At 43.9% G+C, this 25644-nt stretch overlaps 1 protein-coding gene across 4 annotated transcripts in view; it reads left to right on the forward strand.

Annotated features, from left to right (window-relative positions):
- specc1la (sperm antigen with calponin homology and coiled-coil domains 1-like a) overlaps positions 1 to 25644 on the forward strand; it is a 57372-nt gene that overhangs the window by 20018 nt on the left and 11710 nt on the right. For 2 of the 4 annotated variants that reach the window (XM_055655921.1, XM_055655923.1), the window contains exons 8-13: positions 3982 to 4145; positions 5768 to 5865; positions 8672 to 8762; positions 12764 to 12853; positions 13677 to 13836; positions 16655 to 16757. In XM_055655921.1, the coding sequence (XP_055511896.1) occupies positions 3982 to 4145; positions 5768 to 5865; positions 8672 to 8762; positions 12764 to 12853; positions 13677 to 13836; positions 16655 to 16757 (706 nt within the window). The remainder of the gene's footprint in view (positions 1 to 3981; positions 4146 to 5767; positions 5866 to 8671; positions 8763 to 12763; positions 12854 to 13676; positions 13837 to 16654; positions 16758 to 25644) is intronic. The other 2 variants (XM_055655922.1, XM_055655924.1) reach the window with 1 other exon arrangement.

The following is a 25644-nucleotide window of genomic DNA, read 5'->3' on the forward strand; positions in this document are numbered from 1 at the left end:
ACCTGCACACAGGGAAACATAGTCATATTTATTGGGTGGTATGTGGTAGGTAACATTCATACCACCCAGGTTTAGAATTAGGTTGAAGATGGACACAAGGTGCTGGAGTAACTCTGCGGGACAGGCAGCATTACTGGATAGAAGGAATGGGTGCCATTTCGGGTCGAGACCCGTCTACAACTAAGTCAGGGGAGAGGGAGATACAGAGATAAGGAAGTGTAAGGTGTGATAGGGAGACACGGGATGTAGATCAAGACAAATGTAGAATAGATCATTTGTAGCTTGGAGAAGGAAACAACAAAGCAAACAGATAAAATGTAGATGAGGACAGTCAGACTAGAACTGGGAAGGGGGAGTGATAGAGAGAGAGAGAGGGAAGGCAAGGATTACTTGAAGTTAGAGAAGTTAATGTTCATACCACTGGAGTGTAAGCTGCCCAAGTGAAATATGAGGTGTTGCTCCTCCAATTTGCGCTGGGCCTCACTCTGACATTGGAGGAGGCCCAGGACAGAGAGGTCAGTGTGGGAATGATAGGGGGAGTTAAAGTGTTTAACAACCAGGAGATCATGTGAGTTTAGGTGGACTGAGCAGAAGTGTTCAGCAAAACGATCGGCGAGCCTGCGCTTGGTCTCACCGATATATAGGAGTCCACACCTGGAACAGCAGATACCGTAGATGATGGAGGAGGTACAAGTGTACCTCTACCACTTCTGAAAATACTGTCGGGGTCCTTGGAAGGAGTCGAGGGGGGAGGTATCGGGACAGGTGTTGCATCTCCTGCGGTTGCAGGTGAAAGAACCTGGGGAGGGGATGGTATGGGTGGGTAGGGATGAGTTAACCAGGGAGTTGCGGAGGGAACAGTCTCTGCGGAAAGTGGAATGGGGTGGAGATGGGAAGGTGTGGCTAGTGGTGGGATCCTGTGCTGTATGTGACGGCTGATGGGGTGGAAGGTGTGGACAAGGGGGAGTCTGTCCCTGTTGCAACTAGGGGGAGCAAGAGCGGAGCTGCGGGATATTGAGGAGACCCTAGTGAAGGGCCTATCTATGATGGAAGAGGGGAAGCCCCGTTCCCTAAAGAATTAGGTTTAATCCTGGTTTAATCTATTATTAATGTCCATTATTTTAATTTCTATAATTACTAATATTAACAACCATTAATTATCATCATAATCATACTTTATTAGCCAAGTATGTTTTGCAGCATACGAGGAATTTGATTTGCCATACATTCATACCAATAAAAAGCCACAGAATACATTTAACATAAACATCCACCACAGTGACTCCTCCACATTCCTCACTGTGATGGAAGGTGAAAAAATAAGTAAAATCTCTTCCCTTTGTCCTCCCGCGGTCGGGGACCTCGAGCCAACCATTGTCGAGAAGATCTTAGCTCCCTCATCAAACATATTATTAATGGTTTATTATTGTCACATGCACTGTCACATGTCACATGTACAGTCACGTGCACATTCATTGTACATGTGACGTATATTGAAAAGCTTTCATTTGCATGCTATCCAATCAAATCAGACAATACTATACATGAATACAATCAAGACAAACACAAGCAAAAATGTGCAAAGCAGGAACAGAGGAGTGGGACTTTTAAAAGTCAACACACTTATCAAGGGCAGACTTACTTTTGCAGCTGGAAGCAGTTAGCATCCCAATCGATGTATAAACAGGATGATGGACACCATGGAGTAGCCTGCGGAGATCAGCCATGAGTTGAAATGCGCAGGTTTGGCACGAGAGAGGCTGCTTTGTGGAGAGTAAGGGTAAGGTTTTAGCTCGAGAGGTTGCTTTGTGAAGGGTACTGGAGATGGCAGCTACGGCAGTGGTATGTTCCTCCTGCACGATGTGGGAAGTCGGGGAGATTTCTGGTGTCCCTGAGCACTGCTGTCCAATTTTATTTTAAATGTTCTTATAGTACCTGTCTCAACCACCTCATCTGGCAGCTCATTCCATATACCCACCACCTTCTGCGTGAAAAGGTTGCTCCTCAGGTTCCTATTATATCTTTCCCCTCTCACCTTAAACTTATGTCCTCTGGTTCTTGATTCTCCTACTTTGGGTAAAAGACAGCGCATTTTTCCAATCTATTCCTCTCATAATAATAATATAATAATCTTATATATATAGCACATTTTTAGTCAACTTGCATTGACCCCAAAGTGCTTCACATAATTACATTACATTTACACACAGGCAAAGGTGGGTGAAGTGTCTTGCCCCAAGGACACAACGACAGTATGCACTCCAAGCGGGATTCGAACCGGCTACCTTCCGGTCGCCAGCCGAACACTTAGCCCATTGCGCCATTTGTCGTCATGATCATAAACCTCTATAAGATCACCCCCGTAGCATCCTGCACTCCAAGGAATTAAGTCCTAGTCTGTTCGACGTCTCCCTAGAGCTCAGTTCCTCTAGTCCTCGGAACATTCTCGTAAATCTTCCCTGCGCTCTTTCCAGCTTAGTGACATTCTTCCTTTCAACTCCCAACGATTCTTACCAACCAATTTGTTCAATCCAATCGGATGCATCAGAGCTCGGTTTGGCAACAGTTCTGTCCAAGATTGCATGAAATTGCAGTGGGTTGTGTATGTAGCCCAGTCCATCCAACAAACCAACCTCACTCTCCCCCCCCCCCCCCCCCCCATCCCCCCCCCCCCCCTCCCCTTCATGCAGCTTTGGAAGTGCAGCCTATGTAATTTAGGACTATTTTCATCCCAGTCATTTTCTCTTCACCCATTTCCAGTCAGGCAGAAGATACAAAAGCTGTAATGCATGTATCACCAGACTCAGGACACCTTTTCCTCCTTGACTACTGAACCGCGTTCCCATTAGCTAGGGTGCAGTCCAAATCTTTCAACCTATCTCATTGCAGACCTTGCCCTATTTTTATCTGCTCTTTTGCTAACTGTAACACTTTTAATGTGTACAAACACTATAATCTGTACTATGGTGTTTTTTTCTTTGTACTACCTGTTGTACATGTGCACAGCTGATTGTACTCGTGTACAGTATGATTTGACTGGATGGCCTGTAAACAAAGCTTTTCATTGTATCCTAATGCATGTGACAATAATAAACCAATCCCAATAATAAGAAAACGATCTTTAAAAGTGGCAAAAATCGTCACATGGACCAAATCAACCCATGGCTGCAAGGGGTAATCTGGCAGATAGATTTAATACAGACAATAATTGGGGATATTATGGGTCAGAAGAAACATTTCAGCAAAGATCAACTGATTAGTTTGTTAGTGTGGAGGATATCCATTATATCATTTTATTCATGGGTAACCAAATTGAAGGAATTAGCATTCAACAATATTTACAATGACTGAGAATCAATTCTAGAATGTGGTATCTTGCACTGAGCAACAGCAAATGAAAAATCAGTCAGGAAGTGGGCAAAGAATTTCAATGGATGGATGACACATTTAAGTATTCAATGAGATTATACATTCGATTATGAAACCAACAAACCTTGATTCTTTGTTCTGAATGTTGATATATTGGCTGAGTGCCAGATATTTAAATTTCAGGAAATTGATTTTGTTCAAGTGTCAAAGTGCTTTATAACTGTTTTGAAAAGAATTAACAAAGTTCAAACTGAGGAATTGATCTCTGATTCAAAAGAACAAGATAACATAGTATTCATATATTTTAAATGTGAGGCATTTTGGACATGGTAACAGTTATGTCAATTCAAGGGATTCTGAGCTCGTGCTGTGATAAATGCAGTGTACATTAGTTCAAGATTCTGGAGAGAGTTAGAAAAGGTGAAAAAGTTGAAGGTGGGATTTGGTTATAATAAAAGCCTTATGAAATGTGATTGCTTCTTCCCAATGAAGTTTTAGGATTTATAAAAATTATTATCTGATTGAATTTAATAGAGTTTGTTGTAAAATGTCTGTTTGATGAGCTGAAAGATGTTTTATATACTGAACGGCATCATTAAATGTAATCTTCAGGCAAGATGAAGAGCGGGGGCGTATGTACAATTACATGAATGCTGTAGAGCGAGATCTTGCTGCTTTAAGACAAGGAATGGGTCTGAGTCGCAGATCATCTACTTCCTCTGAACCCTCCCCAACTGTCAAAACACTAATTAAATCCTTCGACAGTGCTTCCCAAGGTAGGAATTTTCTACTTGTACTTAAATGTAGAACACGCAGCACAGGAACAGGCCCTGTCATTAAATAAATCTGTTTGCCTGTATGTGATTCATATTCCTCCATTCCCTGCATATCCATGAGCCGATCTAAAAACTCCTTAAATGTTATTATCATATCTGCTTCCGTCACCATCCTTGGCAACGGGTAGCAGGCACCCACCACTCTCTGTGTTTTTAATAAAATTGCTCCCGGGATCATTCTCGTAAACCTCTTCTGGACTGTCTCCAATGCCACCATATTCTTCCGCAGATATGGGGCCCAAAACTGCTCACAATATTCGAAATGTGGACTGACCAGTGTCTCTCAAAATGAATGCTAACATTGTATTTGCCTTCCTTACTGCTGATTTAACCAGCAAATTAACCTTTTGGGAATCCTCTCTGATTTCTGAACCATTTAGAAAATAGTCTATTCCATTATTCCTTCTACCTAAGTGCATTACCATACACTTTGCTATGCTGTATTCCATCTACCCCTTCATTGCCCACTCTCCTAACCCGTTCGTCCTTCTGCAGACTCCACGCTTCCTCAACACTACCTGCCCTTCCACCTACCTTCGTATCATCCACGAACTTGGCCACAAAGCCATCAATTCCATCATCCAGATCATTCACATATAACATGAAAAATAGCTGACCCAACATGGACCTCTGCGGAATACCACTAGTCACTGGCAGCTAACCAGAAAAGGCCCCCTTTATTTCCACTCTTTGCCTTCTGTCAGTCAGCTAATCTTGTATCCATGCCAGTACCTTGCTTCTAATTACCATGATTAGCAGCCTCACATGTGGCACCTTATCAAAGGCCTTCTGAAAATCCAAGTCAACAATATCCACTGACTATTTGAATATCCAACAGAATAGTCAAACAAGATCTCCTCTTAACAAAACCATGCTGACTTCAGCCTATTTTATCAAGTACATCGAAACATCCTTAATAATAACTTCTAAATATTACCTTTGACGTCAGGCTAATATAGTCTATAATTTATTTTCTTTTGCCTCGCTCCCTTCATAAACAGTGGAGTTACATTTGCAATTTTCCAGTCCTCTGGAACCATTCCTGACTCTAGTGATTCCTGAAAGATCACTACTAATGCCTCCACAATCTCTAAAGCTACCTCTTTCAGAACCCTGGGGTGTAGTGTATCTGGTCCAGGTGACTTATCTACCTTCAGACCTTTCAGCTGCCCAACCGCTTTCTCCTCAGTAATAGCGACTGCACTCACTTCTGCACCCTTATTCTCTTGAATTTCTGACGTGTTGCTGGCGTCTTCCGCTGTGAAGTCTGACGCAAAAATCATAGTCAATCTGTCTGCCATTTCTTTATTCCCCATTACTACTTCTCCAGCATCATTTTCCAGTGGTCCTTTGATTAATTTATAGAATTGTGGTCATTGCAATTTTCATAGATCTTTATGGCACAGGATTGATTGCATTCAATGTTCCATATTTAGCTTTTTGAGGTTACTCAGATTATTGTAATTAATTTGATCTTACTTTGTGTTAACTAGTTTGCAAAATACCACTCCACCTGGAACGTGATGTTTCTTTCTCGACTAAAGATAACTTTTGTTTTCTAGTTGTCCCTAACACTACTACTGCAGCCGTCATTCCAAGAAGCCCTCTCAGTCCAAGCCCTCTGAAAACCCCGCCAGCAGCTGCTGTGTCACCTATACAGGTAAGTAAGCAGTAATAGCCAATCCACAACTGAGAGTGTGATAGAGGCAATATTTGAATGTACTAGAGGGGGAACTGCTGTATGAATCGGGCTTCAAATCTCAATCATGATGTACCCCTCTCCTCACTTTAATATATTCATGCCTCACTAAAGGTGGCAGCACAAGTAGATAGGCTGGTAAAGAAGGCGTATGTTATGCTTGCCTTCATTGTTAGGTGCAATGAATAGAAGAGTCAGGAACTCATGCCACAGCTCATTTGGACTTTGGATAGGCTGCATTTGGACTATAGTGTGCAGTTCTGGTTGCCCCATTACAGGAGAGATGTGGAGATTTATCAGTATGCTGCCTGAATTAGAGGGAGTGGTTGAATAGACTTGGATTGTTTTCTCCAGAACGTCAGCGGTTGAGGGGTGATGATAGAAGTATATAAAATGATGAAAGGCATAGATAGGGTGGATCAGAACCTTTTTCCCAGCCTGGAAATGTCCAACACTAGAGGGCATAGCTACAAGATGAGAGGGAGTAAGTTTAATGGAGATGTGCTGGGCAGGTTTTTTACACAGAGTGGCGTGGGTTTGGAATGCTTTGCCGGGGGAGGTGGTGAAGGCAGATACGATAGCGGCGTTCAAGAGGCTTTTAGATAGGCACATGAAATATCAGGGAATTGAGACTAGATTAGATGGAAATAATGCTCTAGAAAGAACATTTGGTTAATCTTGAAAGTCCGTGGGACACCTTTAGTTTAGTTCAGTTTAGAGATACAGCACGGAAACAGCCCCTTCGGCCCACCGAGTCCTTGCTGACTAGCGATCCCCGCACATTAACACTATCCTACACCCTTTAGGGACAATTACACTTATACCAAGCAAATGAACCTATAAACCTGTACATCTTTAGAGTGTGGAAGGCAACCACGCGGTCATGTGGAGAACGTGCAAATTCCGTACAAACAGCGCCCGTAGTCGGGATCAAATCCGGGTTTCCGGCACAGTAAGCCAGCAACTCTACCGCTGCGCCACCATGCCACCTCTGTTCATTTTGAAGCCATCTCCAGATGCTTGTCTGGGGAACTTTACAGGTTTTATTCGGTTTGGACTGACCATTATGTGTGAATCCAGTGATAAAGTTGATTCAGATTAGTTTCTTGTTCTATACATCAGGGTGCAATGAAATTGCTTGTCATTTGAAGCTGACAGAGTAAACGGTTTACGTATGGTAATGATAAATATAACAAAAAGTACGACTACAATTGCAAAACGGCAGAAGGCTGCACGGTAGTAGTGCAGCCTGACTGAGTGGCGCAAAAAATATTAAAGTACAATAACAAAATAATTAAAATAGGTAGAGTTAAGAGTATGTGGCAGCCCCCCAAGGAGGGAGTGTGAAAGAGGTTAGTGGTTCAGCAGTCTAATGGCAGTGGGGAAGAAGCTATTCTTAAGTCTGATGACAATTTGTCCATCTGTTTTTCTTGTGTTTTGACATTACATTCTGAATTATTAGTTCCGTTTTCTGAATAATTTATGTACGTGAGAAGGTAACAAATGCAGATTCGGGAAACTCTGAGACATTGTGTACCAGTATACGTGACAGATTATATATTGACAGAGTGGGGTTATATTGACAGAGTAGAGGAACACTGTGCTTATTATCTGTGCTTCACAGTTTAGGTTACCAATTGGTGTGCATTGAACTGGAGCAGCCTGCTGCTTCGTGTGATAACAAAGGTTTACTATATCATATAGTTTTACTGAAACATCTGCCATATCAGTCAACTTGCAATGCAGACTTGTACTGAAAAATGGTTCTTTGGTCAAAAGAGGAGGTAGTTGGGGCAGATATTATCACAATATATAATAAACATTTGGGCGGGTGCATGGATGGGACAGATTTGGAGGGATATGGACCAAATGCAGACAGCTGGCACAAGTGTAGATGGGACATGTTGGTCGCTGTGGCAAATTGGGCTGAAGGGCTCTATGACTCTATAACAGATGCATACTGATGGATAAAACATTGTAATTGGCAGCTCCAGGGTGCAATTTGCACAACGTGTGGCAGAGAAAACATGCATCAGTATCATTGGGACAATTACTCAAGCTCCCTGAGCAACTCATTTCATGCAATAAAGCTGATCTGGCTAGTTCCTTGTGTTCAGCATTAATTATTACTTGTTGTACTTGTGTAGGGCTTCATTGTATTAACATATACTCCAAAAGTGGCCTCAGCAACATTTAGTACAATTATAACATAACATCCCAAATACTATACTCTATACCCTAATTGATGAAGTCCAATGTGCCAAAAACCTTATTTACCACTATCTACCAGTTACGCCACTTTCAGGGAAAAATGTACTTGCACTCCTTGACCCCACTGCTCCACAACACTCCCCAGGGTCCTTCCATTCAACGTGTATTTGCTGCCCTGGTTTGACTTCCCGAAATCCAACACCTCTCCCTAATCTGCATTAATCTCCCATTAGCCATTCCTCAGCCCACTTGTCCATCTGATCAAGATCCTGATTCATTTAGAGTTCTTTTTCTTTGGGGAAAATCCCAACTTTGGGTTGTTTGAAGATATTCCATTATTTCAAATGTTTACAATTCTCTTTACAATATATTTCCCTTTTAAAATAGTTAAAAATTCACGATAATTATATTTTTAAGTAAATGCACAAGTTCACAAAAAGTTGCTTTACTCAATTTTCAGTGCAAAAATAATTGAAATGGAAGACTGGACTTTGAACATGCCATCCCAGTACAAGTAACAATCTTTAAATCTTTGAATTCATATGTTTGCTTGCAGAGACATTCCATCAGTGGGCCGATATCAGCACCAAAGGCTCTGTCAGCACTGACAGACAAAAGATCAAGTTACACTGAGATGTCCGTTCCAGGTGAGTCTTTTACAGCATCCATGCTGCTTGGCTGTTGGTTCCACTGAGGGCATGGTTCAACGCAGTTCTCAACTGCACTTCTGAGGATTTGCAATCAGTTGGCTCAATGATCAGCTTAGATGTGGATTCTCCAGGTGTCTCGGTGATCTCTGTAATGTTTTGACAGCTCAAGCACAAATACAGTGTGTTGAAACTACAAGCCCTCCATGCTGAAGGTTAAATATCCATCTATACGGTCTGTAGCCCTTTATGTTCTCACTATTCATGTGATCATTCAAAATATTTTAAAATGTTGACGTTCTAGCGTGTGGTTAATGTGTGGTAAATGTGGGGTGATCCACTTTGCTGACAAGAACAGGAAGGCAGATTATTGTATTGTATATCTTTATTGTCATTTCCTGAGTATTCGCATACCCAGAGGAAACAAAAAAACGTTGCTCAACCAGTGTCCATTCAGTGTGCATGAAAAATAAATAGAAATTAAAAAAAAACATGTATCATGAACAAATTTAACACTCTACTAAACATTCAACAGGCGTTCCGACCGGCAGCGGCACAACAGTGGCTCTGCTGCAGTGTGGGGGGTTTGTGCGCGATACTTAGCAGGGGGCAAAGTCCATTTAGCAGTCTTATAGCCTGTGGGAAGAAGCTGAGGAGCATCCTGCTGGTTTTGCAGCTAATGCTCCTGTACCTCTTCCCAGATGGCAGGATGGAGAAAATGTCATGCGATGGGTGGTAAGGGTCTTTGATGATGGAGATGGCTCTGCTGATACATCTCTTCCTGTATATGTCCAGCAGGAAGGGGAGTGGAGCACCAATAATCCTGCTGGCGGTCTTCACTATCCTGTCTAGTTGGTGCCGTTCGTACGCCTTGCAGCTCCCGAACCAGGAAGTGATGCCGTAGGTCAATGTGCTCTCGACAGTCCCCCTATAAAAAGTCCGTAGGTGTGTAGTGGGGAGGCCTGCTTTACGTAGTCTTCGGAGAGGGTGAAGTCGCTGCTGGGCTCTCTTGACCAGAGCTGTGGTGTTGGCCGTGGACGTCAGGTCATCAGACAGATGTAGTCCTAGGAACTTCATGCTGCTGACCCTTTCCACATCAGCTCCGTCGATGTGCAGAGGTGTATGGTGTTGTTTCCCCACCCTCCTGAAGTCAACCACCATCTCCTTAGTTTTTCCCACGTTAAGAATGAGGTTGTGGGATTTGCACCAACCTGTGAGCAGCTCCACCTCCATCCTGTACGCCGATTCATCATTGTCACTGATGAGACCCACCACTGTTGTGTCATCAGCGAACTTGTTGATGAAGTTGTTATTGAGTCTGGCAGTACAGTCGTGTGTCAGCAGACTAAACAGAAGGGGGCTTAGGACACAGCCTTGGGGTGAGCCAGTGCTCACGGCTATGGTTTTTGATGTCCTACTGCCCACCCCGACTGTCTGCTGCCGTTGCGACAGAAAGTTCAGGACCCAGTTGCATGTGCCAGCATCAACCCCCAATAGCTCCAACTTCTCCACCAGCTGTTGCGGAATGATTGTATTGAAAGCAGAGCTGAAGTCTATGAAGAGGATCCTGGCATAGGTATTTTTCCGATCGAGATGTGACAATACGAGGTTCAGTGTTGTTGAGACTGCGTCCTCTGTGGATCGGTTGGCTCTGTAGGCGAACTGCAGTGGGTTTAGGTCGGCAGGTAGACTATTTTTGATGTGCTGCATAACTAGTCGCTCAAAACACTTCATTACAATGGGTGTTAGGGCCACTGGTCGAAAGTCATTATGGCAGGCTGGGTTTGGTTTCTTCGGGACAGGGACGATGGTGGCACTCTTATTATCTGAATGGTGTCAGATTAGGAAAAGGGGAGGTGCAACGAGACCTGGGTGTGCTTGTACATCATTCAGTGAAAGTAAGCATGCAGGTGCAGCAGTTAGTGAAGAAAGTTAATGGCATTTTGGCCTTCATTACGAGAGGATTTGAGTTTAGGAGCAAGGAGGTCCTACTGCAGTTGTACAGGGCCCTGGTGAGACCGCATTTGGCGTATTGTGTGCAATTTTGGTCTCCTAATTTGAGGAAGGACGTTATTGACAGAGTGTAGTGTAGGTTCACCAGATTAATTCCCAGGATGGTGGGACTGACATATGATGAAAGAATTGGTCGACTGGGCTTGTATTCACTGGAATTTAGAAGAATGAGAGGAGATCGTATAGAAACAGATAAAATTCTTATAGCATTGGACAGGCTAGATGCAGGGAACATTTTCCTGATGTGTTGGGGGAGTCCAGAATCAGGGGTCACAGTTTAAAAATAACGGGTAGGCCATTTAGGACTGAGATGAAGGAAAAAAAAATTCCCAGTTGTGAATCTGTGGAATTCTCTGCCACAGAAGGCATTGGAGGCCAATTCACTGGATGCTTTCAAGAGAGTGGTAGATTTAGGTCTTAGGGCTAAAGGAATCAAGGGATGTTGGGAAAAGCAGGAATGGGGTACTGATTTCAGATGATCAGCCATGATCATATTGAATGGTGGTGCTGGCTCGAAGGGCCAAATGACTTATCCCAGCAACTATTTTTCTATGTTTATAGTGCACTTCACATTGCAACCACTTTGGGTAATTTTTTTTTCTTCAAATGCCCTCTTCTCACATTCAGTCCATGCCCTCTGGTTTAAATGTCTCCATTATAGGGAAACATTTCTCACCATCTATCAACCATATACTTTTGTTCACCATTATCTTGTATGTCTTACTAACTTGATCGAGTTTTTTGAGGTGGTGACGATGGGGATCGATGAAGGTAGGGCGATGGATGTTGTCTGCATGGATTTTAGTGAGGCATTTGATAAAGTCCCCCATGGTAGGCTGGTCTAGATTAAGATGCATGATATGTAAGAGGGGCATGGGTAAAGAGGATAGTTTAAAACTCAGGTAGGAAGATTCATTGGAGAATCTGACCATCCCACATCTTTGCTTCTTAAAGGGATGTGTTTTTTCTCCACTCCCTTTTTGGTTCTTTATACTCAAATTTTCATCCACCTTTTCTCTTTTTATCCTTACAAAATGAAGTATCTGGATCATTTAAGTGCTAACATTGACCTCTGCATACAGATCTTTGTAACATTCATCAGAATAAACCTGTGTTACTTTTCCTAATTCTTCTGATAAGGATGTTAACCTGTAATGTTGACTGATTTTTTTACCCCACAGATTTTGTCTGAACTGTTGAGCATATCTGGCATTCATTGTTGCTTTCGCTTTATAGCATCTGCAGGTTTTTTTTGCTCCCATAATATATTTCTGACTTTGCTCCTGTAAGCTATATTTTTATCAGTACCTTGCATATTTTAAGTGCACTGAATAGTTAACAAATATTAAGAACCTCTGCTTTCCTGTTCTGCCATCACTTTGTTACACATCTATTTACAGGAATGCAGCTTGCCTCTCCATTCCCCACTCCTCCGAACTCTGCCTTCTCCCTTCCTCCCATCCTGTCCCCACTCCTCCCGCCTCTTCCTCCACTCTTCCATCCTCTCCCTCCCCACTCCTCCTTCGTCTTCCTTCCTCCACTTCTCACTCCTCTTCTTCTGCCCCACTCCTCCCGCTCTCCTGTCCCCACTTGACCTGCCTCTCCCTCCCCCACTCTTCCCTCCTGTCCCTCGCCCACTCCTCTTTCCACTTTTCCCCTTCTCTTGACTCCATTCCTCCCCTCCTGTCCCCACAGTTCTCTCTCCTGTCCTCACTCCTCTCTCTCACCATTCCTCACCCCACTCTCTCAGCCCCCTCCCCCCTTCTCAACTTTCTACCTCCCTCCATTCCTCACCACTCACCCATCCCCCAAGCTCTCCCTCTCTGTTCCTCAGCACTTCTCCTTTCTCCTCTTCCTTTCCCACCCCTCTTTTGTTTCCATCATGGATGAAATTTCAAAAAAATACATAGGTGAAACTAAATTGTATTTTAAGTTTAGTCTGGTTCCATTGGTTCCTCACTTTTGATTGTTGCCCGTTTGCTTTGTAGCAGATCACTTACTGAGATCGTCCTCTGCAAATCGATCACCAGCTTCGTTACAAAGAGTTCAGGCCATTGACTCTGCAAAGTCCATGTCTGGTGAGTAGAGTCAGAGTTTGGAAGATCTCTGTAAAGTACAGCTAGTTTTGGCAGTCCTGCAATGTGTACACTTCATTTTGCTTTGGAGAAGATGCAGATTAGAACCATGCAATAAGGTAGAACCATTGGAGAAACCTACATTTCCTGTTCAAGATTCTTCCTGAAGTTATTTTCAGAAAGAATTCTTCTCACATATTCCAACACCCCACCAAAGCAATATATCTTTCACCATCTAAAATTGTAGAACTCATTGGAGCATTTCTTGGTTTACTATTAATTATGGAACATGTAAGTCAGGAGCAGGAGTGAGCCTTTGCTATTTAATAAGGTTGTAGCTGATCTGATTGTTACCCCAGCTTTGGATTCCTGTCCACCCCGATAACCTTTCATGCCCCCCCCCCCCCCCCCCCCCCCCCCCCCGCACCTCGATGGTTCAGAATATATCAACTTTGCTACCATTAAGGAAAAAAGTTCCAAAGACTCAAGGCCCACGAGGAAAACTGTCCTAAATGCACAACCCGTTACTTTTAAACAGTAGATTAATCTAGTTCTAGATTCTGACATAAGAGGAAACATTCTCTCTGCCAACCCCTGTCAAAACCCCTCAGGGTTTTGTATGTTTCAATCCTGGACGGAAGCAGAGGGTGATGGTGGAAGATTATTTTTCGGACTGGACGACTGTGACTAGTGGTGTGCCTCACCATGCTAGAATGAACTATTGTGTTTATCTCATTTTGCTTGTTGCACTATTCTCTCAGATATTGGATGGTGAACATCACTAGGTGGAGTTTTGGCGATCATATTTTTTACTTTTCTTCTGTAGTGTCTCGAAGAAGCAGCGAGGAGATTAAACGTGATCTGACTGTCACAGATAGCTCCTCTCCATCATCACTGATGGTAATGGCGACTACATCTCCACAGCTGACTTTGACATCTTCATCCCCTACAGCCTCAGTGACACCAACTACACGTAGCCGCCTCAGGTAAGGGCTAAACGTGGCCAAGTCACTGAACCACCCTTGCACACATAACATAGATGTAAACTTGGCGACACAAAGAACTGCAAATGCTGGAATCTTGAATGTGGAAGCATTGGTTTTCAAACTGAATCTGTTAGACATGAAGTCCAGGGAACTTGGGAAAATTAACGGAGATGTTATGTGGACAATTTGTATTACAATCGAGGAGGTGCTGAAAGTCTTAAAATGTATGAAAGTCTGTAAATCTCCTGGGCCTGATTAGATCTGTCCAAGAGCATTGTGGAAAGCTGGAGAAGAAATTGCAGGAGTCGTCACTGAGATATATAAATCATTGTTAAACACAGGTAACGGTGGCTAATGGTGTGTTTCTATTTAAGAAGAACTGCAAAGAAAATCCTGGGAACTTTAGACCAGTTAAACCAAATATCTATGGTAGGAAAGTTACTGGAGATGATTCTAAGGGGTAAGGTATGCATGAATTTGGAGGAACAGAGATTGAAATGTGAGTTGTTGCATTTTGGGAAGTTGAACCGGGACACATCTACACAAGGACACAATCTTCACCATGAACAGTAAGGCCCTGGGGAGTATAGTAGAGCAAAGGGATCTAGGACGACAAAGTACATACTTCCCTGAAAATTACATCATGGGTACATGGCCTTGGTAAAGAAGGCTTTTGGTTTGCTTGCCTTCATCAGTCAGGGAATTGGGAACAGAAGTTGGGACATGATGTTTCAACTGTACAAGACATTGTTGAGTCTGCTCTTGGAGTATTGTGTTCAGCTTTGGTCAACCTGCTGCAGGAAAAATTGCATGAAGCTGGAAAGAATTGCAGAGATGATTTACAGGGATGTTGGTTTCAAGGGCCAGAGTTATAAGGAGAGATTTAGCAGGCTTGGACTTTATTCCTTGGAGCACATTCGGTTTAGCGGTGACCTTATAGAGGTGTATAAAATCATGAGAGGAATATAGGGTGAATGCACTGAGTCCCTAGGGTAGGGAAGTCAAGAACTAGAGGCCATAAGTTTGGTGAAAGATGGAATAGGAACCTGAATGGCAACTTTTTTCAAACAGTGGGTGGTAGGAATATGGAAAGAGCTGCAAGAGGAAGTAGCTGAGGCAGGTACAATAATAATATTCAAGATATTTGGACAGGTATATGGATAGGAAAGGTAACAGTATGGGCCAAACGTGGGCAAATAGGACTATCTCAGATGGGGCATCTTGGCCAGCACAGACGACTTGGGCCAATGGCCTGCTTCCATGCTGTATGCCTTTCCAATAGAACAGTGTCATTCAGGCCATTTAAAAACTACCCTGGTTTGGATCAATGGTAATCTTGAGCATTCTGTTGCCAGTACTTTTAATTCTCCCTTCCACTACCACTCTCATTTTGACCTCTACAAAAACTCTTCCAACAAAACTAAACCAAAGCTTGAAGTACAGCACTTCACCTTCTAACTTGGCTTAATCCAGCCCTCAGGCACAACACTGAATTGGAAAGTTTCATATAACCAACCACTCCAGTTTGTATTTTTCAATCCTAACATTGCAGTTTGTTCCCTCTCCTCCTGGTGATTTAGATTTAATTCATCTCCTTCCTATTTACAACTCCCCCGTACACACCTCTAATGCTCTCCCTCAGCCGGGAATCACCACAGTGTAGAATCAAGGAATCATAAAGCACCATGTCCATGTCAACCATTAACAAAGGCACTTACCAACACTCGGTCTGTAGCCAACCTCGCCTGGATCCATCTATAGATTGCCAGCCATTGCTCTACCTTCCCCAACCTCTTTATACTGGCTATCTCCCTTCGGCTCTTTCAGTCCAGTTGAAGGATCCCAACCCGAAAAGCCTGCTGTCTATTTCATTCCACAGATACTGCCAGACCTGCTGAGTTCCTCCAGTAGTTTGATCTTTGCTCCAGATTCCAGCATCTGCGGTCTCTTGTGTTATCAATAAAACTGAGGGTTTGACCATGAAGTATGCATCGCCCTCTTGAGGAAAATGGGCAGTATGCAAGCTTGCTCCAATGTCCCTTTGGCATGAGCCTGAGTTACAGTAGTGCCCATTAGGTTTGGACCCTCCCCTCCAGCTTGGTCAAGATAATTTAGAACTTCCAGTCTCTTTGCACCCATACCCAGAGCTGAGAGAGCAACAGATGTGTAACCTATATTGCTTAGCTGAAATTAGTTCAATTTGGAGGAAGTTCCTTAAGAAATGTACCAGAATGAAGCATGCAACAGATCCAAAAGGAAATTCAAAAGACTGACTTTAAGGAGCAGAGAATTTTGTTCTGCGAGCCATTTTTAAAAGTGTAATTGTGATCTAAGTGGCAAAGATACCCTGTCAGAAACATGAAATACTGGACCAGGGAGCAACCGCCAGGGCAAGGAAGCTGGATTCAGCATCATTTTTCCCAGAGTTGACGGTCCCTGGAACTCCCAACTAAAAGATCGCCAGTATAAAAGCAGATTTTCTGAAACTGATTTGTTAGATGTATCTACTACTTTCAACTTGTGGCTATTGTAATTGAGCAGATTGCTGGGTCAGGCTTCCAGCCACACTCTTGTTTCTACTCCCAAGTGTCCATTTCTAGAACCAAGGTGACAAAAGTCAAAAGATGATCTCAATGTGAGCCAGTAACTGATACATTCTCTGTTATTACATGGTTCATAATAATTTATTCATTGTTTGAAAATAGAAGTGAACAGTTATACTCTTCTTACATCTATTAGCATGGGTTTGCATTCCAACATAGCAACTGGCAACTATTGGAACTATTTGTTATTATTATTAACTATTTGTTTTGTACAGGGAAGAGAGAAAGGATCCTTTGTCAGCATTGTCTCGTGAATACGGTGGCTCCAAGAGGAACGCACTTCTCAAATGGTGTCAGAAGAAAACAGAAGGTTATCAAGTAAGTGAGGAGCACCATGTTTCTGCATTAGAAGAAACTTTTTAAAATGTGTATGAATGAATGGTTCAGGGAAAGATTAGGTTACCAGGCCCTTTGTGCCTGTGCCATTTATCAAATCATGGCCAATGGGGTCATACAAGCCCTTCAGCCCATCCAGTCAGCACCGACCATCAATCACCCATTTATTCTAATTCTATGTAATTCCTATTTTATTCTCCCCACATTTTCATCAACATCCCTCAGAATCTACCACTCACCTACATGCTCGAGTTAATTTAGGGTGGCCCATCTTTGGGATGTGGCAGGAAGCCAGAGCACCTGGAAGTCATAGGGAGAATGTGCAAACTTCAAACAGACAGGTCAGGAATGAACCTAGGTCACTGGAGCTGTGAGTTAAAATGACCCAGGTTCAATTCTGACCTACAGGGCAGTCTGTGTGGTGTTTGCCTGTTCTTCCAGTGACTGTGGATTTCCTCCCAGCCAATTTCCTACACACTCACTCTCTGCCGGCAACAGATGACCAAGGAATGGTGGAGCCCATAAAGGCCCATTGTTGGCTGGGGAAGAGGTGATAACGAAGGAATACAAGGATGTGAACGGTGGGCCTATGGAACAACTATGGTGGGAGCAGAGGTGGAATGCAGCAGTTACTTGAAATTTAATGACTATTCATTCTGCTGGGCTGTAAGCTGCCCAAGCGAAATTTGAGGTGATGTTCCCCCAGCTTGCTTGTGGCCTCGCTCTGACAGTGGAGGAGCCCCAGGACTGAAAGGTCAGAATGGGAACGGGAGTTAAAATGTTTGGCAATCGGGAGATTGCGTCGGCCAAGGCAGACTGAGCATAAGAGTTCAGCGAAACAATCGCCCGGTCTGTGCTTGGTCTAGCCGATATGTAGAAGCTCACACTGAGAACAACAGATACAGCACATTAAGTTGGAGGAGGTGCAAGTGAACCTCTGCCACACCTGAAAGGCCTGGCAAGTGATGGGTAGATACAGGTGAGGGTGGAGTAAATGACAAGTCTAGAGATGAAAAGAAGACGAGGGGCAAAAAGTTAAGCCAAAGAGAGAATATAGGTGGAAGGGAGAAGAGGGGCAGGATACTGGGCGAAATGTGTGCACATCAGGGAGGAGGCACAGGAAAAAGAGAAGGGAAAGGGGGAGTGTTACTTAAATTTGGAGAATTCGATGGTTATACCTTTTGGGTTGTATGCGACGTACAAGGTTGGTATGAGAATGGGAAGAGGAATTAAAATGGTTAGCAACCGGGAGATCCACAGGCCTTGGTGGACAGAGCGTAATTTTACGGCGAAATGGTCACTGCCTCTACACTTGGTCTCATCAATGTGAAGGAGGCCAGGGAAATTAGAATTTCTGTTTTAGATTCTGTTTTAATTCCTTTGCTAATGTTTGACAGTCATTTTCTTTTTAATTAGCAAAGTGTTTACTGCACGGAGATAATAAGATTTGAGACTGTTGAATGAATGGAAAAGGAGATTTTATTAAGTTGACAGAGTAAAAATGTGTTTGGCTTTAAAGAGTTGTAGTTGTGAAAAGCAAGTGCCCACGTTTTGTACTGTTGTTCCTCGGAATTTAATTTACAAACTCAAGGACATAGCCTTTATGATTCTGGGATAACAGCTGCTAATTGGAGTCAGATGTGGGGCAGCATTGTTACTCTGTATTTATGTCATTGTAGTAGGCTGAGAAACAATAAACAATGATTGATTTAACCTGCAATATAGGATCATTACAATTGATTTTCTTTGCTTCACAGGTTTTATTACAGCTAATGGTATATATTTTCAAGAACTCGTGCTGCCTTTCACTCTTTCCCTGCCTGTCAGTTTGAACTATTCACTGTCTGAAATTGATGCTATAATTCCCTGCAACATTTTGGGAACATCTTAAAGAATTGTTCATATGTTTACTAACAGCAGGCAAATTTAAGACTTTTCCAGCAGAAAGCTAGACCAATCATACTCGACAGAAAAATTGTCTGAGAAGTAGTTATATCAGCGCACCGTCCCATTAACCAGTGATAGAACATTGAATTACACTGAGAATTTGTTGAGCGTGTTGCTCGCGGCTAACAAGCCTTTTATAATATTGAATACTGGAATAATAGCATTTTCTGTCCTTTGATTGATGTACCTGCTGATTCAATGTGTTTAACAATGTCAAATAATGCTCATTTCCTCGAGCAATTGAGCTGGAAAAATGGGGAGCGTGTCAAAGCTCAATTGATTTCCTTTGCTTCACAACTTTAAAGTGTGCTTGAAGTTTTATTACAGATAACATCGTTTTTCAAGTCCACATGCTACCTTTCACCCTCACTGTCTGCCAGGGTTCTCTGACCGGATTCCCTGTCCAAAATGCATCCCATGGCTTTGGGCTGCATCTTTACTTTGTGACTCACCCGTTCACCGTCAAACAGCACATCCGTGTTGAGAAAAGGGATTGAGGACAATTGTTATGTGAGGACATATTTCTCTCTGAAAGTGGAAAAGGAGACTAAATGTTGTTCTTTACAGGAGTGTTAGCTTCAGCAATTGTATGCAGCACCCTCCAGTGCAAATCAGCACCCTTTGTAGACCAGGGTTTTGGTACACAAGCTCCTGCCAGTGATGGTAGCAGAGGAAGTAGGTTGGGCTACTGGCTCCAGCAGAGGTGGGCAAAGTCCGAATAGAGATAGGGTCAAAGTGAAAGGGTGTGATAAACTTTGAGCTGATTTCAAGGGTTGAGGGATTGGTTATTGAAACAATGGGTTTCAGTCAGGGAGCATGATTGAGATTAAAAGGTATGACTACAGGGAGTGGTATGAGTAGTGAATATTATGGCAAACAATGCTGCTGCATCATAGCTTCAGTAATGCAGGTTTGATCCCAACCGTGTCCTGTTTGGAATTTGCATGATTTCTCTGTGTCTCCGTGGCTTTCCCCTGGGGTGTTATAGAATCTTACAGCATGGTAACAGGTCCTTCAGCCTGACGGATCCATGCCGACCAAGATGCCTACCTGCACTAATCCCAGTTAAAGTGCTTGGCAGCCTGGAGATCGCGTAGGCCAAGGCGTAAGTGTTCAGCGAAACAATCGCCCAATCCGCATTTGCCGACATATAGGGGCCCACACCTAGAACCGATACAGTAGATGAGGTTGGGGGAGGTGCAAGTGAACCTCTGTCAGTGAAAGAACTGTCGGGGTCCCTGGATGGAGTTGAGGGAGAAGGTATGGAGACAGGTGTTGCATCTCCTGCAGTTGCATGGGAAAGTAGATGGGTTGGTGAGTACAGAAATTTGAACCGAGCAAGTGTGAGGTGCAGCACTTTGGGAGGTTGAAAGTAAGGAAAGTGTATATAGTAAAGTAAAACCATTAACAGGATTGATGTGCAGAGGGGTCTTGGAGTCATAGTTCACTGAAGGCAGCAGCAGAAGTAGATAGGGTGGTTAAGAAGGCATCTAGTATGCTTGTCTTCATTGCTAAGGGCATTGAATATAAGAGTCAGGAAGTCATGATGCTGCTCTATCGGGCTTTGGCTAGGCTGAAGTTTAGATTAGATTATTTAATGACCACACAGTCAAGCTGGTGGAATTCAGGTTCAGTACAGGATGTTATACAATAGGCTGATTCCCGTCAAACATAACATAAAAACACAACAACATACAGTATACAGTACATGCACGAGGTGGCTATGTGATGTTGTCATAGAGTGTTCAGAATTCGAATTGCATGTGGATAGAAACTGTTTTTAAATCGTGATGTTTTGGCGGGCAGTGAGCTGTAGCGCCTTCCTGACGGCAGCAGGTGGAAGATGTGGTGAGCTGGGTGGGAGGGATCAGAAATGATTTTCTTCACCCTTGACACGGACCGTTTGAGATTGAGTATTGTGTGGAGTTCTGGACGCCCCATTGTAGGAATAATGTGGAGGCTTTGGAGAGTGCAGCGGAGGTTGACCAGAATGCTGCCTGTATTCGAAGGGAGAGGCTTGGATTGTTTTCTCTAGAACAACAGAGATTGAGGCATATATAAAATTATGAGAGGCATAGGAAGGGTAGACAGAACCTTTTCCCAGGGTGTAAATGTCCAACACTAGAGGGCATAACTATAAAGTGAGGGAGGAAATGTTTATCAGACATGTGTGGCATGTTTTTTTTTAACAGAGAGTGGTGGAGGCCTGGAATGCACAGCCAGGGGTGGTGGTGGAGGCAGATATGATAGTGGCATTTAAGAGGCTTTTGGATAGGCACATGGAAGCGTAGGGAATGAAAGGATATGGATAAACCAGTGAGGGAGGGCTGCTGACGATGGGGGTTCGGCGAGGGGGGGGGTGGTTTGCCGAGAACGGGGGAACTGGCGTGCGGAGGGGAGGCCTGCTGCCAGGTGTGGTGGCAGCAACAGTTAGAACTGTTCGGTGAACTTTTCCAATGTTGTTGCCTCCAAAACCCGGTGACACTTGTTTACTGACTTAGTGAGGTCTGCTATATGATTTTACCCGGTTGTATGCAAACACAAAGCATTTCACTGTACCTAGTACACATGACAATTAAGTTTATTGAATCATTGAATGTACTGTCTGAAGAGATCAGTTTTACTTGGCATTATATTTGGCACATACATTGTGGGCTGAAGGGACTCCATCTGCCCTAACTTTCTGGACAGCCTACAATTTGGGATTTTGTCAGAAGCATTGCTGATGTCCATCTATACCATGTCTGCCCCTTTGCTTTCATCAGAAAGACCTTGAGTAACAGGTCCAGAGCTTCCTGAGTGCAGACACAGGTGAGTGTGGTAGTAAAAATGACATTAGGATGCTTGCCTTAGGCCAAGACATTGAGTGTAAGAGTTGGGGCATCGTGCTGCAGTTGCACAAAACATTGGTTTGACTGCACTTGGAGTATAGTGTGAAGTTCTAGTCCAGGGGTGGGAAACCGTTTCATGTTGGAATGCCACATTAAGTTAGCTGTAATCTAATGAGGCCGCATCCAAGAAACTTCAATTAGATATACTTCAAAATGTACATTATTTTGTAAACATCTAACTACTATGTACAGGTGCACAACCTTTTATCCGAAAGCCTTGGGACCAGACACTTGTCGGATTTCGGACATTTTCGGATTTCAGAATGGAAGATTTTTAGCGTAGATTAGGTAGGTAGCGCGGGCGGCTTGAAAAGTCTGGAGCAGCTGCCTCCTCCCCGGAGACCGGGAGAATCATTGCATAAATGTTAGTCAGTTAGTTTGGAGGGATTTTATGTGGTGGTGGTGGTGTAGGGGTGAAGGGGGAAACTTTAATTCTTAGTCCCCTACCTGGTCGGCGACTCCCAACCTCGCGGAGCTGGGGGCTCCATCCGGCCGCGGGCGGCGCCGGTTGTAGCTCCGACCCCGGCAACTCTACCCCTGGCTGCGAGGCGCTCCAAATCCAGCGCGGCCCGCGGCCGGACGTCCCAGCTCCGGGAATGTCGGGAGTCGGCGGCGTCGCAGCCAAAGATCCTAGAGGAGCTCCGCTATAGGATCTTTGGTCGCAGCGCTGGGATACCAGCGGGGAGCGAGCAATGCCTTACCGGGTCGCCGTGCGGCAAGCTCCGGAACGCTGTGGCCGCCTTCTTCCAACATTCGCGGAGCGTCGCTGGATTTGGAGCCGCGGAGCTGGGGACTCCGTCCGGCCGTGGGCGGCGCTGGTTGGAGCTCCGACCCCGGCAACTCTACCCCTGGCTGCGCGGCTCCAAATCCAGCGACGCTCCTCGATGTTGTGTGTCGGCGGCCACAGCGTTCCGGAGCTTGCCGCACGGCGACCCGGTAAGGCATTGCCCGCATCCCAGCGCTGCGACGTCGCCGACTCCCGACATTCGCGGAGCTGGGACGTCCGGCCGCGGGCCGCGCTGGATTTGGAGCGCCTCGCAGCCAGGGGTAGAGTTGCCGGGGTCGGAGCTACAACCTGCGCCGCCCGCGGCCCCACCGGCCACAGCGCTGCGGAGCTTACTGCACAGCGACCCGGTAAGGCATTGACCGCTCCCCGCCTCTCCGACCAGGTAGGGGACTAAGAATTAAAGTTTACCCCTTCACCCCCCTTCACATAAAAGCCCTCCAAACTAACTGACTAACATTTAAGCAATGATTTACAGATGTTTAAGCGTCTCCCGGTCTCCAGGGAGGAGGCAGCCGCTACAGTAGTACAGACCTGGGTTGACCGTGGGTCGTTTTGGGTCAGGTTTGGCGCCAAACGCGAGCTTTGGTGCGCAGACGACATCCGGAAAAAATGGCCGGTTTTCGGAGCTTTTCGGTTTCTGGAACACCGGATAAAAGGTTGTGCACCTGTACTAACTTCAAGAAAATGAAAAAAAATTGTTAATTCTAAAGTTAACTAACCTTTTAATGACTTTGTTGTGACTGCTTTTTGTGGGAAAGCATTTGAATATTTGGTTGCAATATGGAGGTACGCAGTTTCAGCTGATCTTCTAGATGGGTATCCGTCACTTGTGACCTTAAGGACGTCTTGATTTGGGTTAGGTAGGAGAATGTAGATTAGCAGCAATGTGGTTGAAAAGCAAGAAAGCATTTTTCGTGCATGTTGCCGAAGACGTAGGTATTCTATTGCATTTTTCCATATTTCAATCGGAACTTTCTTAGCGTCTAATAAGGGCTTTAAATCATGAGCATAACAGGTGTTAAAATGGCCCTCATGACTTACTAATGTTTTAATTGGTGCCTTTATTCGGGGAGGATTATTTCATTGAATCGTCTTTTACTCTTTCGTATTTTAAATACGTTCATTTTAAGATTAAAATTAAAATATTAAAAGATGAACAAAATCATATTTAAAAAAAAAGGATTTGTTGTACAAAATTTGGATTCTTTCAAAAGGCCGCATGCAGGTGATGGTAATCTGGAATGAGCTGCCAGAGGAGGTGGTAGAGGTAAAGACTATTACATTGCTTAAAAGGCTTTTGGACAGGTACATAGATAGGAAAGTAGAGAGATATGGGCTTAATGCAAGCCAATGAGATCAGCATAGAATGGCATCATGATCAGCTGGAATGTGTTGGGCTGGAAGAGTCGATTTATGTGCTGTACAATTCTATGGTTCTGTGCAAGACCATGAAAAAAGACTGGAAGAAAATATAAAGGGGAAGATGAGAAGGTTCAGAGACAAATCAGAAATTTAGTTGTCAAGTAGACCACTTGGCTGAGCTACAAAATGCGTACTGTACCTCATTCTTCATCTGGGAAGAAGATTTCTGTAAGAGAGAAAGATGTATGTGATTCTCCATGGCCGATGGACTGGCCCGGGAGGAAGCTGCATGTGTGGTCTGGGCCCAAAGACAGTGAGTTAAGATGGTCCCATCGGCCTTTGCTGCATATGTTTGCTATTCTATGGCTGTGTGTTGGAGAAACAGTCTCATTCTTGAAAGATGGTGATGTACAGCTGCTATCATGAGCCATGTCATGAAAGCTGACCTCTGATGCATAATTTACAGGAAATAGAATGCGTCATGGTTAGATTCTTGGGGAATTTGAAATAACAATTAAAGTAATGTGATGAGAAACCTTTGCTGGGATTTGAAACATGGAATCGTGTAACATGGTTAGTGTTGTAACTGTGAGGAAAATATGTGAAAATGAACAGAAATTGTTACTCAATTTCAGAAGCATGTTGCCTGATGAACAAAAACAACTATTTTTTTAAATAGATTAGCCCGAACTAGGTATTTAGTTGGCAAATGAGATCTGACGGTGTTTTTCTAAATCCTGTTTGAAATATGTAACTTCTGACTACAAGGGAACAATTCATTGTAACTCCAATGCTGCCACAGTCACAATAAAATGAAAAAGCCTAAGCCTAAAGGTTGGCCTTGGCTCAATGACACCACCAGAGCCCTAAGAGAGTGCAGAAAATCAGAACGGAAGTTTAAATGTGATGAGCTTCAAATTTCCTTTGAAATTCTGAGAAACAATCTTTTCAAATACCAGGAAGCAGTAAAGTCTGCGAGTACACAATACTTTTCCAACCTTATTTCCAAAAACGCACGTAATTCCAAGGTCCTATTTAGTACTATTACCTGTCATATGTCCCGCCCCCAGTACCAGCTTAGCTGGGTCCCCTGCTAAGTGCGATGAATTCTCTATATTTTTCACCAGCAAAGTTGAGAACATTAGAATGAATATTTCTCCTCCCACCCGTAACCTAGCTGTTTCATTGGTCTGTTCTTCTAAATTAGACTGTTTCCAACCTGTTACTCTAGCCTCCCTTGTAAAGCTGGTCTCCACTATGAAACCTGCAACCTGCCCCCTTGACGCTGTCCCCACTGCCCTTCTGAAGGATGTCATTGCAATAGCCGGTCCCTGCAGACTCTCTGTCATCAACAGTTCTCTGGCCACTGGCACTGTGTGTGTCAACCTGTTTCAAGCGCGCGGTGGTCCAGCCCCTCCTGAAAAAACCTAACCTAGACCCCCACCTTGCCTAGTAACCACAGACATATTTCCAAACTGCCTTTGTTAATTCTGTGATTCTTTTCAATGCTCCAAGGATCTGGGATGGGTGGTTTGAGTGCAGTAGTTTGGGGTTGAAACAGACAAGGGCTGGGGTCCATTTTGACAGTCAAATGCCATAGGGGATGGTCAGGCCTGGGTTTGAGGTAGGGATTGGCAAGTTTGGGAGCTGGATGTGCTAGTAAAATTAGAACTGAGGTGTTTTGGTTCTGCAAGAGCTGGATCATCCATTCAAAAGTTTCTCAATAGCATTAGAAATATTAAATGGTGTTTGTGGAGATAAAGAGGATTTATTATTGTGAGTAAATTATACCTGGCAGGCTGGCTACACCTACACGCTGTAGGCAAATGCTATCCAGTTGTTTAAAAAAAGGAGAAGTTGATAATGGAAATGTATCTGTTTT

Source organism: Leucoraja erinacea, chromosome 25 (genome assembly GCF_028641065.1).
Source record: "Leucoraja erinacea ecotype New England chromosome 25, Leri_hhj_1, whole genome shotgun sequence".
NCBI lineage: Eukaryota > Metazoa > Chordata > Chondrichthyes > Rajiformes > Rajidae > Leucoraja > Leucoraja erinaceus.